Below are 14,301 nucleotides of genomic sequence, written 5' to 3' on the forward strand. Positions count from 1 at the left end.
GTCTTCACTGTAGTACTCAGTACTGCTATCGAACCAAGAGAGATAATCATCGTTTTGGAGAGTCTAAGAGTTTACCTTAGCGTGACATTTATATCAATCAAAGAGTCTACTTTAGCGTGGCATTTATATAAATCTAAGATTTTACCTTAGTAGGACATTTATATAAATCTAGGAATCTACCTTAGTATGACAATGGAGTATAATGGGGAAAATGAGGCGAATCAATTAAATCCATGCTAGTTTTGAACGCCTAAATGATTTTTAAAAAGAAACTTGATACTCGAGAAAGCGCATGTTCTTGACAACATTCATGCCGAAGCTTTGATTTTGATTAAGCACAGTCGTCAGTGTTCTCCCTAAGTGTGATTTATAACCAAGTGAGGACAGATAATGAAATTGCTCAGTTTTGTTATTCTGAGTTTCATCAACTGCTTTATCATTTTACTTCCTTAACTATTTAAATGGTATTGTTTCATAAAAAACAAGTTTAATTCAGATGAATTTTTCATATTTCAGACTAATATTATGGTAATGTCCATTGTGTTGTATAGACAAACTAGTGTAATGGAAAAACTCAAGAAATTGATGGTCATCCAACACTGTTTGATATCACCGGGACCTGGCACGAATGTTTTAACCGACAGTATACATAATATATTATAGTAGGGTTATTATATGTATATGTATACTGTTGGTTAAACAAATTCGAGCCAGGTCCCGGTGTTTGATAAGTTCATTGAAGCAGATAGTACGGGGTTGATTCTTGATCGAAGGCCTTCGAACCACAGATATGTATCCTTTAGTCCAATATGGATATTTCTCACACTTGGCGAAAAATGGTGATTAAATTTCATAATCAGAATAGCAGAGCTCAAGTAAAATAGATTATGCTAATTATCTTAAAGCTGCATGACCTCTATCTTTTGCTCTTTTTGTCCTAGTGAAAACTATTTAAGTGTAATACACATTTTTCTCCGTCTATCTGAGGTTTAAACTTTAATTTTACCATTTTTAATAACAAAAGTAAAAATTCTTTTTACCGTGTACAGAGAAAAATTGGCTCGAAAGATGCCGAATCATTCCGAACTGCTTTTGGGCAGCTATATAAATGATCAAGTTACATGTCCGTGTTCAATTATCAAATGTTTAAGCGACAGATCATTACAGTGAAATTCGCACGAAATAAATATAACTTTAACTGGTTGCTTTACTATACATTTTAACTGTTTGTCTTTACTTTGCTTTATACATCAAACTACTCGAGATTCGTTCTGATTGCTTTAATATTGATAACATGGCGGGAGTTGACCTTCCGATATACAAATGTAAAACCGTATATACTAATGGAGAAACTTTGGTAATAAGATATTAGTCCATCAGACGGTACTCCAACTAAAAGATGGTGTTATATTTGGTTTGAAGCAACACTGTTTGACATGTTAATAAAAGCAGATATTCAATCAATTGATGCTTGTGCGCCGACTTCGTAACACATAATTATATGCATCGTTTTAACCCACTTGGACATTTCCCACACTTGGGGAACATTGGTGAGATTGGCGTGTAAATATAACTTTTAGGGCAACAAATCTGAGGTTATACTGGTTCTTTTGATTACCTTAACTATTTATATTTATTATGCTGCATAACTCAACTAAATAAGCTGAGTACTGGTTGCTATAGTATTGAAAGTCTGGCAAGACTTAGGGAGATAATTTAAGTATCAGTCCATTGGATTAAAGCAAAAGTCGGAGGGTATGTTTGATATTAAGCAACACAGTTTGGTATGTTCATTAAAGCTGACACGCGTATACATTTGATGCTTGTTAAGTCGCTGACTTTCGTAACACAGATTTACATAATTTGGTCACACTTGGATATGAGTTACACTAAGCGGAACATTGGCGAGTCAATTTAATCATTATTACAAATCTGGGGTCACACTGATTCTGTTGATTACCGTACATGTTTGTATTTATTATGCTGTATAACTCAAACTAAATTAGTCGGAGTACTCGTTGTCCCGGTGTTTGATAAGTTCATTGAAGCAGATAGTACGGGGTTGATTCTTGATCGAAGGCCTTCGAACCACAGATATGTATCCTTTAGTCCAATATGGATATTTCTCACACTTGGCGAAAAATGGTGATTAAATTTCATAATCAGAATAGCAGAGCTCAAGTAAAATAGATTATGCTAATTATCTTAAAGCTGCATGACCTCTATCTTTTGCTCTTTTTGTCCTAGTGAAAACTATTTAAGTGTAATACACATTTTTCTCCGTCTATCTGAGGTTTAAACTTTAATTTTACCATTTTTAATAACAAAAGTAAAAATTCTTTTTACCGTGTACAGAGAAAAATTGGCTCGAAAGATGCCGAATCATTCCGAACTGCTTTTGGGCAGCTATATAAATGATCAAGTTACATGTCCGTGTTCAATTATCAAATGTTTAAGCGACAGATCATTACAGTGAAATTCGCACGAAATAAATATAACTTTAACTGGTTGCTTTACTATACATTTTAACTGTTTGTCTTTACTTTGCTTTATACATCAAACTACTCGAGATTCGTTCTGATTGCTTTAATATTGATAACATGGCGGGAGTTGACCTTCCGATATACAAATGTAAAACCGTATATACTAATGGAGAAACTTTGGTAATAAGATATTAGTCCATCAGACGGTACTCCAACTAAAAGATGGTGTTATATTTGGTTTGAAGCAACACTGTTTGACATGTTAATAAAAGCAGATATTCAATCAATTGATGCTTGTGCGCCGACTTCGTAACACATAATTATATGCATCGTTTTAACCCACTTGGACATTTCCCACACTTGGGGAACATTGGTGAGATTGGCGTGTAAATATAACTTTTAGGGCAACAAATCTGAGGTTATACTGGTTCTTTTGATTACCTTAACTATTTATATTTATTATGCTGCATAACTCAACTAAATAAGCTGAGTACTGGTTGCTATAGTATTGAAAGTCTGGCAAGACTTAGGGAGATAATTTAAGTATCAGTCCATTGGATTAAAGCAAAAGTCGGAGGGTATGTTTGATATTAAGCAACACAGTTTGGTATGTTCATTAAAGCTGACACGCGTATACATTTGATGCTTGTTAAGTCGCTGACTTTCGTAACACAGATTTACATAATTTGGTCACACTTGGATATGAGTTACACTAAGCGGAACATTGGCGAGTCAATTTAATCATTATTACAAATCTGGGGTCACACTGATTCTGTTGATTACCGTACATGTTTGTATTTATTATGCTGTATAACTCAAACTAAATTAGTCGAGTACTCGTTGCTATGACAGTGATAGTCTGGCTGCATTGTAAATAAACGTTCTTAGTGTGACAATTTCAGTAATTCCATATCAGTCCATTGGATGGTAATTAACCGCGAAAGTCGGAGGGGGGGTGTTCCTTTGAAGGAACACTGTTTGATACATGTATGTTAATTGAAGCAGATATTCATTAGTCTATTTAGATATACGATTAATATCTCTGCTTCAGTTGATGCTTGTGCATTGATCTTCGCCACACAGATATGCATCATATGATAATATCTTAAATAAATCTATCTTAGATTAGTACTGATTGCTATGATATTAATATTGTTACGGGAGTCGATCTTCCGACAAGTAACCGTACTTAGGGAGACAATTGAGGTAACAACATATCAGCCCATTAATTGGTAATTCAAAGTCGGGGCTGTGTTTTGTTTGAAAAACACCGCTTGATATGTTAATAAAAGCAGACATTCAATCAGTTGATCTTCGTATCACAGACATGCATCATTTGGTCAAATTTGGATATTTCACACACTTCAAAGGAACATTGCATAGTAGAGACAAAGATAGTACACTGTATTTGTGTTGATGACCTTAAATGTTCGTATTTATTATAATGTCTCAATAAATCTACCTTAGATGAGTCCCGCTTGCTATCACATTGATAGAGTGGCTGGATTTGGTCATCCGTAAAATAACTTAGGGAGACAATTGATATAATTTGATCAGTCCATCGGATTGTAATTCAAGTGAACGTTGGTGGTATCGCGCTGTACGTGAATTGGTCACACTGAACTGGTCCAGCCATTCAGAATAAATTGGGACAGATAAATTCACGGATTTCTATGGTATTTGTCCTCACCTCTCAAATGGTTTAGACTAAAGTTCCTTGGATTGAAAGTACTGACACTGGGTATCAATGTTTGAGGGATTTACAATCCTTGTCCAAGTCCTCACATGGCATTCACTGAACAAACTGAATATTACAGGAGCAATGCAAAGTTTATTACCTATCAGTTTTCATTTTTTTAGTTGGAATCATAAACTGTGCACGTAGAAGTTCGGAACCTCCATAACGTAAAAACCCATTTGTGTGGCATTTTGAATACTTGCGGAAAAAGTTGATTGTGTGGCATTTGTGAAAATTTGATTGAATATTGTTGTCGTATCTTTTTGCTAAGGATGGCAGCATCAAAAGTGGAAAATATATGTACATCCAAATTTGAACAATAGCAGAAATTGAAAGATGCCAGACATTATCTGACTCTGTCCAAAGTACAATAGGGTCAATCTTTTTTACAAGAACATCGTTTTCACTGTCATATCCAAAAATCACAATCTGATTATTGAAACAGCCAAAAGATGGGATGAGAAATTGTGAGAGCTGTTTGTTCTCATTGACCTGTGCAAAACTGTTTGTAATTGTTTGTGCTATTAATTGGCAAAGTGGTTGCTTCATTGCAAAATCACTCTTATTTACTTCATCATTCCATGAATACATCGAGTGGAGTGGTAGTGATGCATCTTCAGTTCCACTATCCGAATCTACTTCAGTGTCTTCATTTTGCGCATCTGTAAAGCCTTCCGGTACATTCTTCCAAATCTGAAGGGGAATCTTCTGACTAATCACAATATCAGCAAAACCATGCCAAATTTGAACAGCACCTGAAATGGTAATAATTCTATATAATTACTTTATTCAAATCAAGATCAAACTGGAATCTGTATACACTGAAAGATTAATAGAATCTTACATTGGTCTGTCAGGTGGACAGGGATATCTCAACCCAAGTGAAAGATTTTGGCTGGGCACCCCGAGGCTTGCCGAGGGTTGATGGTCAAAATCTTTCACGAGGGTTGAGATATCCCTGTCCACCTGACAGGTCCATGTTTGATTTTTTTTCTCCCATACTTTAACGAGAAATGGTGAAGAACGTCGCTGTGCGTAAAAATGGTCGCCGCATGTATTGATGACGTCACTGTCTAGTGTGTGTGGGCTGTCTTTTCCCTACCCCGGTAAAAGACAGTGTTAAGTTTTCCATAGCAACCGCGGAATAACCCTGTCAAGTATGGGAGAAGAGTAATTCCTCCCATACATCTGAATATGTTTTTCATAAGGAAAAATTAATAGAATCTTACATGGGTCTGTCAAGTGGACAAGGATATCTCAACCTGAGTGAAAGATTTTGGCTTATCAACTCGAGGCTTGCTGAGGGTTGATGGTCAAAATCTTTCACAAGGGTTGAGATATTCCTGTCCACCTGACTGGCCCACGTAAGATTCTTTTTCTCCCATACTTTTATGAGAAATGGTAACAAGAGATCCCAGAGGGATTTTGGCGCCCACCAAAGAATGATCTATGTCTGACAATGGAAAGAGGGATCTTTACCCTGGTTTTCAAACTTTTTCAATCATATTACATATAAAATTTGAGACAGATCGCTTCAGTACTTTCTGAGAAACAGCGGTAACAACTTCAACGATGAAATCCAAGATGGCAGCCAGTAGGTCCAAAAGGTACTATGTACAACTAGGTCCCAAGGGAAACCTACGCACCGAATTTCAGAGAGACCCCTTCAGTAATTTATGAGAAATAGCGGTAACTATCAAAATTCAAGATGACGACCAGTCTGCCATCTTGTTCACCTATCAGTCACAAAATGCAATATGCACAACTTAGGTCCTAGTGGAACCTACATGTACATATGAAATTTGAGAGAGATCCTTTTATTACTTTCTGAGAAATAGCGGTAACAAATTCCTACTATCAAAATCCAAGATTGAAGCCAGAAATTTGAGAAAGATCCCTTCAGTACTTCCTGAGAAATAGCGGTAACTAACTTTAACTATCAAAATCCACGTATTGATTGATGACATCACTGTCTAGTGCTAAAAGACAGAGTTATCTTTTCCCCAGCAATGGTGGGATAACCCTGTCAGGTATGGGAGAAAACCCATGTCTTTTACTAGTGTAGAGCAGGGCTTAAAGTGGCACCTATATTTTGGTTGCTATTTTGTCGTAAATTCACTGTCAATTGAACATATACCAGTTTACCACATGCACAATGCTTTACAAAACCACTGATATGCTTGAAAGATATTTACATTCGCTTGCCACAATTACTATATAAACTAACAAAGCAGAAGTGAAGTTTATGGTGGTATAACTGACATCCAAGTCTTGACCATTACTGAGCTCTGTCTAGTTATAATAAGACATGAATTATATAATTGCCTTAAAGATGCTCCACCGCTGGCGAATGGTATTTTTTCACTATCAAAAATAGAAGCAGACGATTAAGTATTTTTCTTCAGTTACAAAAGTTACTTACTTTACACCATTACCACCTTTGAAAAGTTTGAGCTTCTTATTTTACTTCAAGTTAAAAATATGAAAAATTATTAATTGCATCCTGAAAAAATTCCTCCGCATTATATCCTATATGGAATGAAGTCCTGATTATGCATGCACCAAAGGCAAAATAAATTATTTTATATTATTTTTTGAGTTAACTAGACATACATATACACGATTAAACACCAATTATTGTTCAAATGATGAATATCATTTATGCTCGGTCGGCGTTGGAGCATCTTTAAGCATTCGGTCATTAGACCACACTATTTGTGACTTGTTGGATTATGTCATTCACATCTTCCCGAGTATTCAAACAGAGACACACAGACAGACAGATTGAGGTGAGGTGTCCATACACATGTATTTTGGGCCCTTTTCTGGCCACTAGGCCAAACACCCTTATGACCAACATGTTACACAGCCATTGTGTCTTACCTATATATTGTACATAATTGTATGTACCATATTCACCCTAATTAGCACCCAGGGCACTTTAATAATTGTAACAAAGGGGTGCTTATTAATTATCCAAAAACATGTCAGCCATATTTTAAATCTTTCTGTCCTCGTAGTATATTGATCTGTTACAATAAACATGCATATAAGTTTTATCATTTAAGACACATTATTTCATGATTTACATGTAAAAGATTCACAAGTTCATGGAATAAGGGATACGATGCTGATGGTAGAGGCATCACATGTTCTAAAACATTGTTAATTCCATGGAATTGGGGCATTTATACAAATTTTTGTCCAGAAAAGCGAAAGGGTGCTAATTACGGCAGGAAAGGGTGCTAATTAAGGCAAACACAGTACGCAAATATACATATGGAGAAACACTAATAAACTACATGAAGATGAATTCCCTTCCTTCAACAACTACAACATTCAACACAAAACTACAAACTTTAACAAAGCAACCTTCGTCATAATAATATTCATAATCGCCATCTGACTATTAATACAACACAGAAGACATCTACAGTAGTACAAGAATTCCACGCAAGTGGATATATTGCCTGCACAGCATCACAAAAAATAGTTATTTACAGTTTAAAATATTGTTAATAATTAGTTGAAGTTATCAAATCCCGTATCTCTTGCAAATATTGATAGATTTTGACCAGTATCAAACTCATCTATGATCACATTGATATAAAGCAATACACCAAATTTGGTTGAGATCGGAAAATAAATACAAAAGTTATCGAGCGGAAACCATGGATTTATCTGTTTAGACAATTTTAAAGTCCCGTAACTATTGCATATATTGACGTACTTTGACCATTATCAAACTCATCCGAGATCTCATTGATATAAAGCAATATACCATATACCAAATTAGGTTGAAATCGGACAATAAATAATTAAGTTACCGCACGGAAACCGTTTCCCGGACACCGATACCGACATAGTGATACATAAGTGTCGCCCTTGCGTTGCAGGCGACACAAAAAATAAATCTAATAAAATGATATACAAAAGATCAAATGGGATGAAATACTCTCCTTTTCTTCAACTTAAAGACATTGTATACTAAGAAGTGAATGATTATCATATATTTGAACAATGTGACCTGAAAAGTAGGTCAAGGTTATTCACCTGAAAGCTCTTCATCCCACATGCTGCAAACCCAATATTGCTGAGAAGTTGTTGGAAGATTTTTACATATTTGACCTTTGTGACCTTGAAAGTAAGGCAAGGTCAATCCTTTGAACTAATCATTAGCCTTTCATTAAACCCTGGGCCTTTTGGTTATTGAGAAGAAATTGTTAAATGCTTTCCCCTATTTGACCCCTGTGACCTTGAATGGAAGTTGGTAGCCCTTCCATGGTGCAAGCATGAGCCAGAGGTCCCAGGTTCAACCTCAAGCAGAAACAGTGATTTAAAATTAATTAATCGTGTGCTCTGTTTGTTACATTGAAATAAAATTAATAACATTTCTTTTATGGTTGGCCACCATCATTCTATAGCATTTACAGGTAAAAAAACACAAGTATTAAACTGTATTTCTTCTTTTTGTCAGCGAGTCCAAAAAATATATACTACGCTGCTGTCAGTATGCTTACCAAGACCTGTAGGTCCTTTCTGTACAACTCCTTTACAGCCACCAGGACAACACTTTGGCCAAGACTTTGAGTGGTTATCTAGGACACAGGATCCACCATTCAGTGGTGCAAATAAATGAACAGCTAAAGCATAGGCAATCTCTGTCTCTGAAGATGACAAGTTTCCATCTATGGATTTGCAAACTTTTGATAAGCATAAATCATGTGCTTCTTTCTCTGCAAGAAATAAAATGAAATCAGTCTGTTAATGTATACCTACATACAGACAAGAGGCCTAATGGATCTGTATCACTTACCTGCCTGATTATTATGATGATATAAAGCTGACAAAATTCACAATTCTAGTATATAGCACCACCTTAAAGGGACAATTCAGTCTGTGAACACTGTAAGAGTACATTAAAATTTTCACATACATGTATGTTGGAAACAAACCAGTTCTAATAGAAATAAGATTAGTAGCTTTTACTGTGATATGCCAGAAATGCCTACTGTAGTGAAATGTATGTCAAATTTCAAACTTGCTTACTGTGCGCCATTACACATATGTAGTGCTCAGATGTCATGTATACCGAACCCTAGTCCTAGTGTCGTGTAGTATTCAGAATTTTTTATCTACAACTACTAAAATCGCTCTTACATTAGTGTGTTAACCTTATTAGATGCATGTTCTTGTCTAAAAATAATTTCATCAATTCCTCACAGTGGTTACATACATTGCATTTGTTTAATGTGCGTGACACCTTGGCTCGGGTATGGGTACAGCTAGTAGAGCACTTTTTGTATTTACATTTCCCATTTTAAAAATTAAAGCCAGTTTCGGAAAGGTAGGTTAGTGGGCCTTTAAGTGCTGGCTTGTGCTGAAAATATCCTGCAATTATGGAGTTATCTCCCCTACTTAGAATATAGAAAATACAAACAGATACATGAACTGGTACATGCACATCCCTTCACTAATCAGATTGAATATTTTACAAAAATTCTTTGTAATTTGTAACACATATAAGATATAATTCATGTATATGAAACTCTTTGAAATCTGTAAGTTTGATAATGACATGATTTTATCATAAAGCATTTTTCAAAGTGTTTTACTGAATTTTTACTGAACTTTAAAGATAGACTTACAATGCTGTAACATTACACAAGTAAACCATTCTTCAAAGATCAGTACTGTAAATGCAATTCTAAAGTTGGCCCTAGCCTAGACAATAGGAAAAGATGGTATAATTCACTGGGATCAAATAAAGGGAGGTAATATGCCAATTTATTAATTTTCGAGGAATGGAATTGTCCCATCGCAAAATGCGTCCCATCTTGTTACAAGCTGTTGTTCCTACAGTCCCATTGTACTTGTCTTTCTGACAAATCCAGTTTTGGATTGTGATTGAAGTGAGATACATAGGTAAAATGTAGCAATGAACAGAAGAGTGGCATGGCCCTGGGTGATATTTTTATTCAGTGGGAGGCACCTGTTTTAAATTACGCATTAAATAAAATAATTATATTTTCAAAAATTGGAACATCCAGTTGGTATATTTAAAAAACAACCCTAAAATAGGTTAGAGATTACAATTTTAGGCTCCTCCGGTAGTTTGTCTTGACCGGAAATACTATGTAGCTTAAAGATGCTCCACCGCCGAGAGAGCTTAAATGATATTCATTATTTGAACAATATTTGGTGTTTAATCATGTATATATATGTCTAATTAACATAAAAAATAATATTAAATAATTTTTTTGCCTTTGGTGCGTGGGCAATCAGTACTTCATTCCATATAGAATATAGTGCCACGGATTTTTTTCGGGATGCAATTAATTATTTTTTGTATTTTTAACTTAAAATAAAATTAGAAGCTCAAACTTTTCAATGGTGGTAATGGTGTAAAGTATGTAACTTTTGTAACTGAAGGAAAATACTAAATCGTCTGCTTCTGTTTTTGATAGTGAAAAGATACCATTTGTCAGCGGTGGAGCATCTTTAATTTACTTGAAGCAAAGTTCAGGCAAATTTATTGAAAACTATTGGCCGGATATCTATTTTACATTTGAATGACTATATATCTATTCCTAAGTAATGTGCTTGATTTTCATAAAATGCCCAAATCTACTGTGTTCTGCCAACTTATATGGAATGGAAAATAGATTTTGGAATGATGTGGGAATGGATGGGTAAGGGGAGGTAATTGGCTTATTTGCTCAATTTCATGGTATGTATGCAAGGTTTATGTTGAGCTGAAATTCAATTTCTTGTTTTATTCCAAAAACTAACTTATGCAATTATAACTTTTTTGGTGTTCTACAATCCATATGGCATGGATTTTAACTTGATTAATTAATCAATTGCCCCCTATACATGAAAACTTATAGCAATAGCGTTATTTTGTGATTTTCTCTTTAAAAACACTACAATTTAACTTTTCTTGTTCTCTAAAAAGCATGGATTTGTACAAGATTGAGTGTTCGGTTAGGCCAATATTATCTATTATTATCAATTTCTTATTTATACAACAGATTCATTTTTGATGAAATGTTGGTAGCAGAGACTATGATTATTTATAAAAATGTATTTTCCAGGGTAAAATTCAAAATTTGTGATGTCACATGCATGATATTTCCACTTCTTTGATATCATGTCATTATTTATATGTCAGAATCAGATTATATATTGCAGGACAACACTGTAAGTAGAATTTGTGCTGATATTGATGATGTCATTGAGTATTTATTACATCCTAGATACTGTCCAGACATACTGATATGTCATCTGATAACTGCATGTATGTGATATGCTAGGATGAAGGGCTACTAAGTTTGTTTAAATGAATGACCTTGACCTTAATTCAATGACACATGCTTCAAATAGGCTAAATCTTTTTATCAAGAACCTAGAGGCCTAGACACCTGATATTACCTGGGTCATACATAGAAAATCTTATTGATTCTCTGACATGTATGTACTATTACAAGCAAATAATAACTATGCAAGGTATAGCAGGTCCTTTTTGGTGTCGTCGGCGTCGGCGTCGTCGGTGGCGGCGTCCGGAAAACGGTTTCCATGCGATAACTCAATTATTTATCGTCCGATGTCAACCAAACGTGGTATATTGCTTAATATCAATGAAATCTCGGATGAGTTCGATACTTGTCTTAATCCGTTAATATTTACAAGAGTTACGAGATAAATCCATAGTTTTCGTTCGATAACGATTTCAACTATATTTGGTATATTGCTTTATAATTATGAGATCTCAAATGGGTTCGATACTGATAAAAATCCGTCAATGTTTGTGAGAGTTACGGGACTTTAAAATCGTCAAAACATATAAATCCATGGTTTCCCCTCCATATCATTAGTATTTACTGTTCAATTTCAACCACATTTAATTTATTGCTTTATATCAATGAGATTTCGGATTGGTTTGATAACTGGTCAAAATCTGCCAATATTTGCAAGAGTTACGGGGCTTGATAACTTCACTTAGCTCTTAACAATATTTTCAACTGTAAATAACTATTTTGTGTGATGTTTAAACTGCTGTGCAGGCGACACATCCACTTCCGTGGAATTCTTGTTATAATCAGATCTACTTCTATTTACTTTAAAAGGACTAAATCGTTTATAAATAATGTAATAATAGATAAAAAGAATTATGAACTGAATATAATTGTAAAAGTTGTGTACTTTGTGTTAATAACAAAATTTAAAAGTTTGTATAACCATTTTGTTCAAAATGGAGAAAAACTGAAAATAAATAGAAACGACCTAGTCACTATTTCATATTATTATATTTCGGCGAATGTAAACAATCCCTATGTGCATGCGCGATGCGTGATAATTCAAAACATCCGCTCGAACGAAATCTCATCTGTGTAATGGACATATCTGCTATCGACTGAAAACACAAATTTATCTACTACAGGTTCCTGATAACTGTGTTAAATCTAATAAACGTTGAAATTTATGCAGAAGTTTTGTGAAGAGTTTCTAAGTGTAAATAATTCTATACTGTACAGGTTTTTGCAGCTATAAAGAAGAGTTTTCGTTATATTATATGGTTTTATACTTGCTTCTACCATTATTTTATTTTTATTTGTCATGATATTAGGTACTAGTTCGCTAAACCTGCCAATATTATTAGACTTTTCAATTTGTTTGTGATCTCATATATAGAGTTTATAATAAGGAAAAAATGGGAAAAAATAATAATATAGGCATGTCCGACTATATCCGTCTAATGGACATTCCTTATATACATTGTAGCCCTAATTGTAATATATATCTGTCTAATGGACATTCCTTATATAGCTCTAATTGTAATATATATCCGTCTAATGGACATTCCTTTTATATAGCCCTAATTGTAATATATATCCGTCTATTAAACATTCCCTTACACGTCACTAGTTATATAACCTTTTTCGATCTGATTTACTTAAAAAACTCAACCAAACTAAATATCTATTTTTTTGTGTTTTTATGTATTCAAAGCAAAAAATATATACATATACATTGTAGACCTATGTATTTGTTTGCTTAATAATGTACATGTACAGCTGTATTCATGTATAATATATACATAAATATTTACAGTTTGCACCGACATGGACTCAATAACCATGCCTTCTAGTATTATCATTATCAGTGTATAATGTTAGCACAACACGCGCGGCGATTTTATTGTTACGTGAATAGTCGATGACGTAGCAACGTGGGATCATGACCCCACTTTTGGCGGGAACATATGAATGACTCGATTCCAATCAGCTGTTCAATAGAATTCGTTGACGATAACGGAAGAGAAAAAAATATGTGTATTTTAATAAAAAAATATGCAACTGCCGCGGGAATTAATAATATTCATTTACTTGAAAAACTCTAAATATAAGGAATAGATGTTTATTTTGTTGAGGTTATGAGGGTATAATGATAATGGAGCCCGTGTAAATTTTATGTAACACGGCTTCGCCGGGGTTACATAATTTACACGTGCTCCATTATCATTATACCATCATAACCTCAACAAAATAAACATCTATTCATTAATTAATGAATGGGTAAAATACCTCTCACTTCTTGTCATATTTCCATTAAATACTCTAAAGCTTCATAGAACGTATGCTGTTTTACTTGGCAATGTAGATACATGGGCGAAGGAAGCGGGGTGGTGATTGAAGGAGGTCGGGGGGGGGGGGGGGGGGGGGCAATTGCCTCCCCGTTCCCCAGGACGGTGGCAAACATGTCTTTTTGCCCCCCTCATTTTCGCCGATTGAAATGTTCTAAAATTGCACATTTGAAAGAAAAAAGGGTCCTCCTGCATATTTTCATACTTTATTTTAGACAATTTTCCGCTGCGCGGCGCATTTCCTTAAACGTTCATCTATGCACATAATGTTGAAACGTTTAACAGTAAAAATTCAATACACATGAACTAGACTAAACATGTCAATGAAGGGATTCTACGTACTATTTAAAAAATATCTCTTAAAGGATTAATTTGTTTATATTACTTAGCAAGACAATTAATTAATTATTATTTTGTGTTACACAACAATGTGC

The 14,301-nt window shown here is 34.5% G+C and overlaps 1 protein-coding gene across 1 annotated transcript in view; it reads right to left on the bottom strand.

Annotated features, from left to right (window-relative positions):
• Positions 1 to 2,061: 2,061 nt before the first annotated feature.
• Positions 2,062 to 14,301, bottom strand: part of LOC138322745 (uncharacterized) — a 29,454-nt gene continuing 17,214 nt past the window's right edge. Inside the window, exons 2-3 of the mRNA XM_069266827.1 lie at positions 8,742 to 8,957; positions 2,062 to 4,976 (exon numbers count right to left, since the gene is read on the bottom strand). Of these exons, the coding sequence (XP_069122928.1) occupies positions 4,318 to 4,976; positions 8,742 to 8,957 (875 nt within the window). The 3' untranslated portion in view covers positions 2,062 to 4,317. The remainder of the gene's footprint in view (positions 4,977 to 8,741; positions 8,958 to 14,301) is intronic.

Source organism: Argopecten irradians, chromosome 5 (assembly GCF_041381155.1).
Source record: "Argopecten irradians isolate NY chromosome 5, Ai_NY, whole genome shotgun sequence".
Taxonomy (NCBI): Eukaryota; Metazoa; Mollusca; class Bivalvia; order Pectinida; family Pectinidae; genus Argopecten; species Argopecten irradians.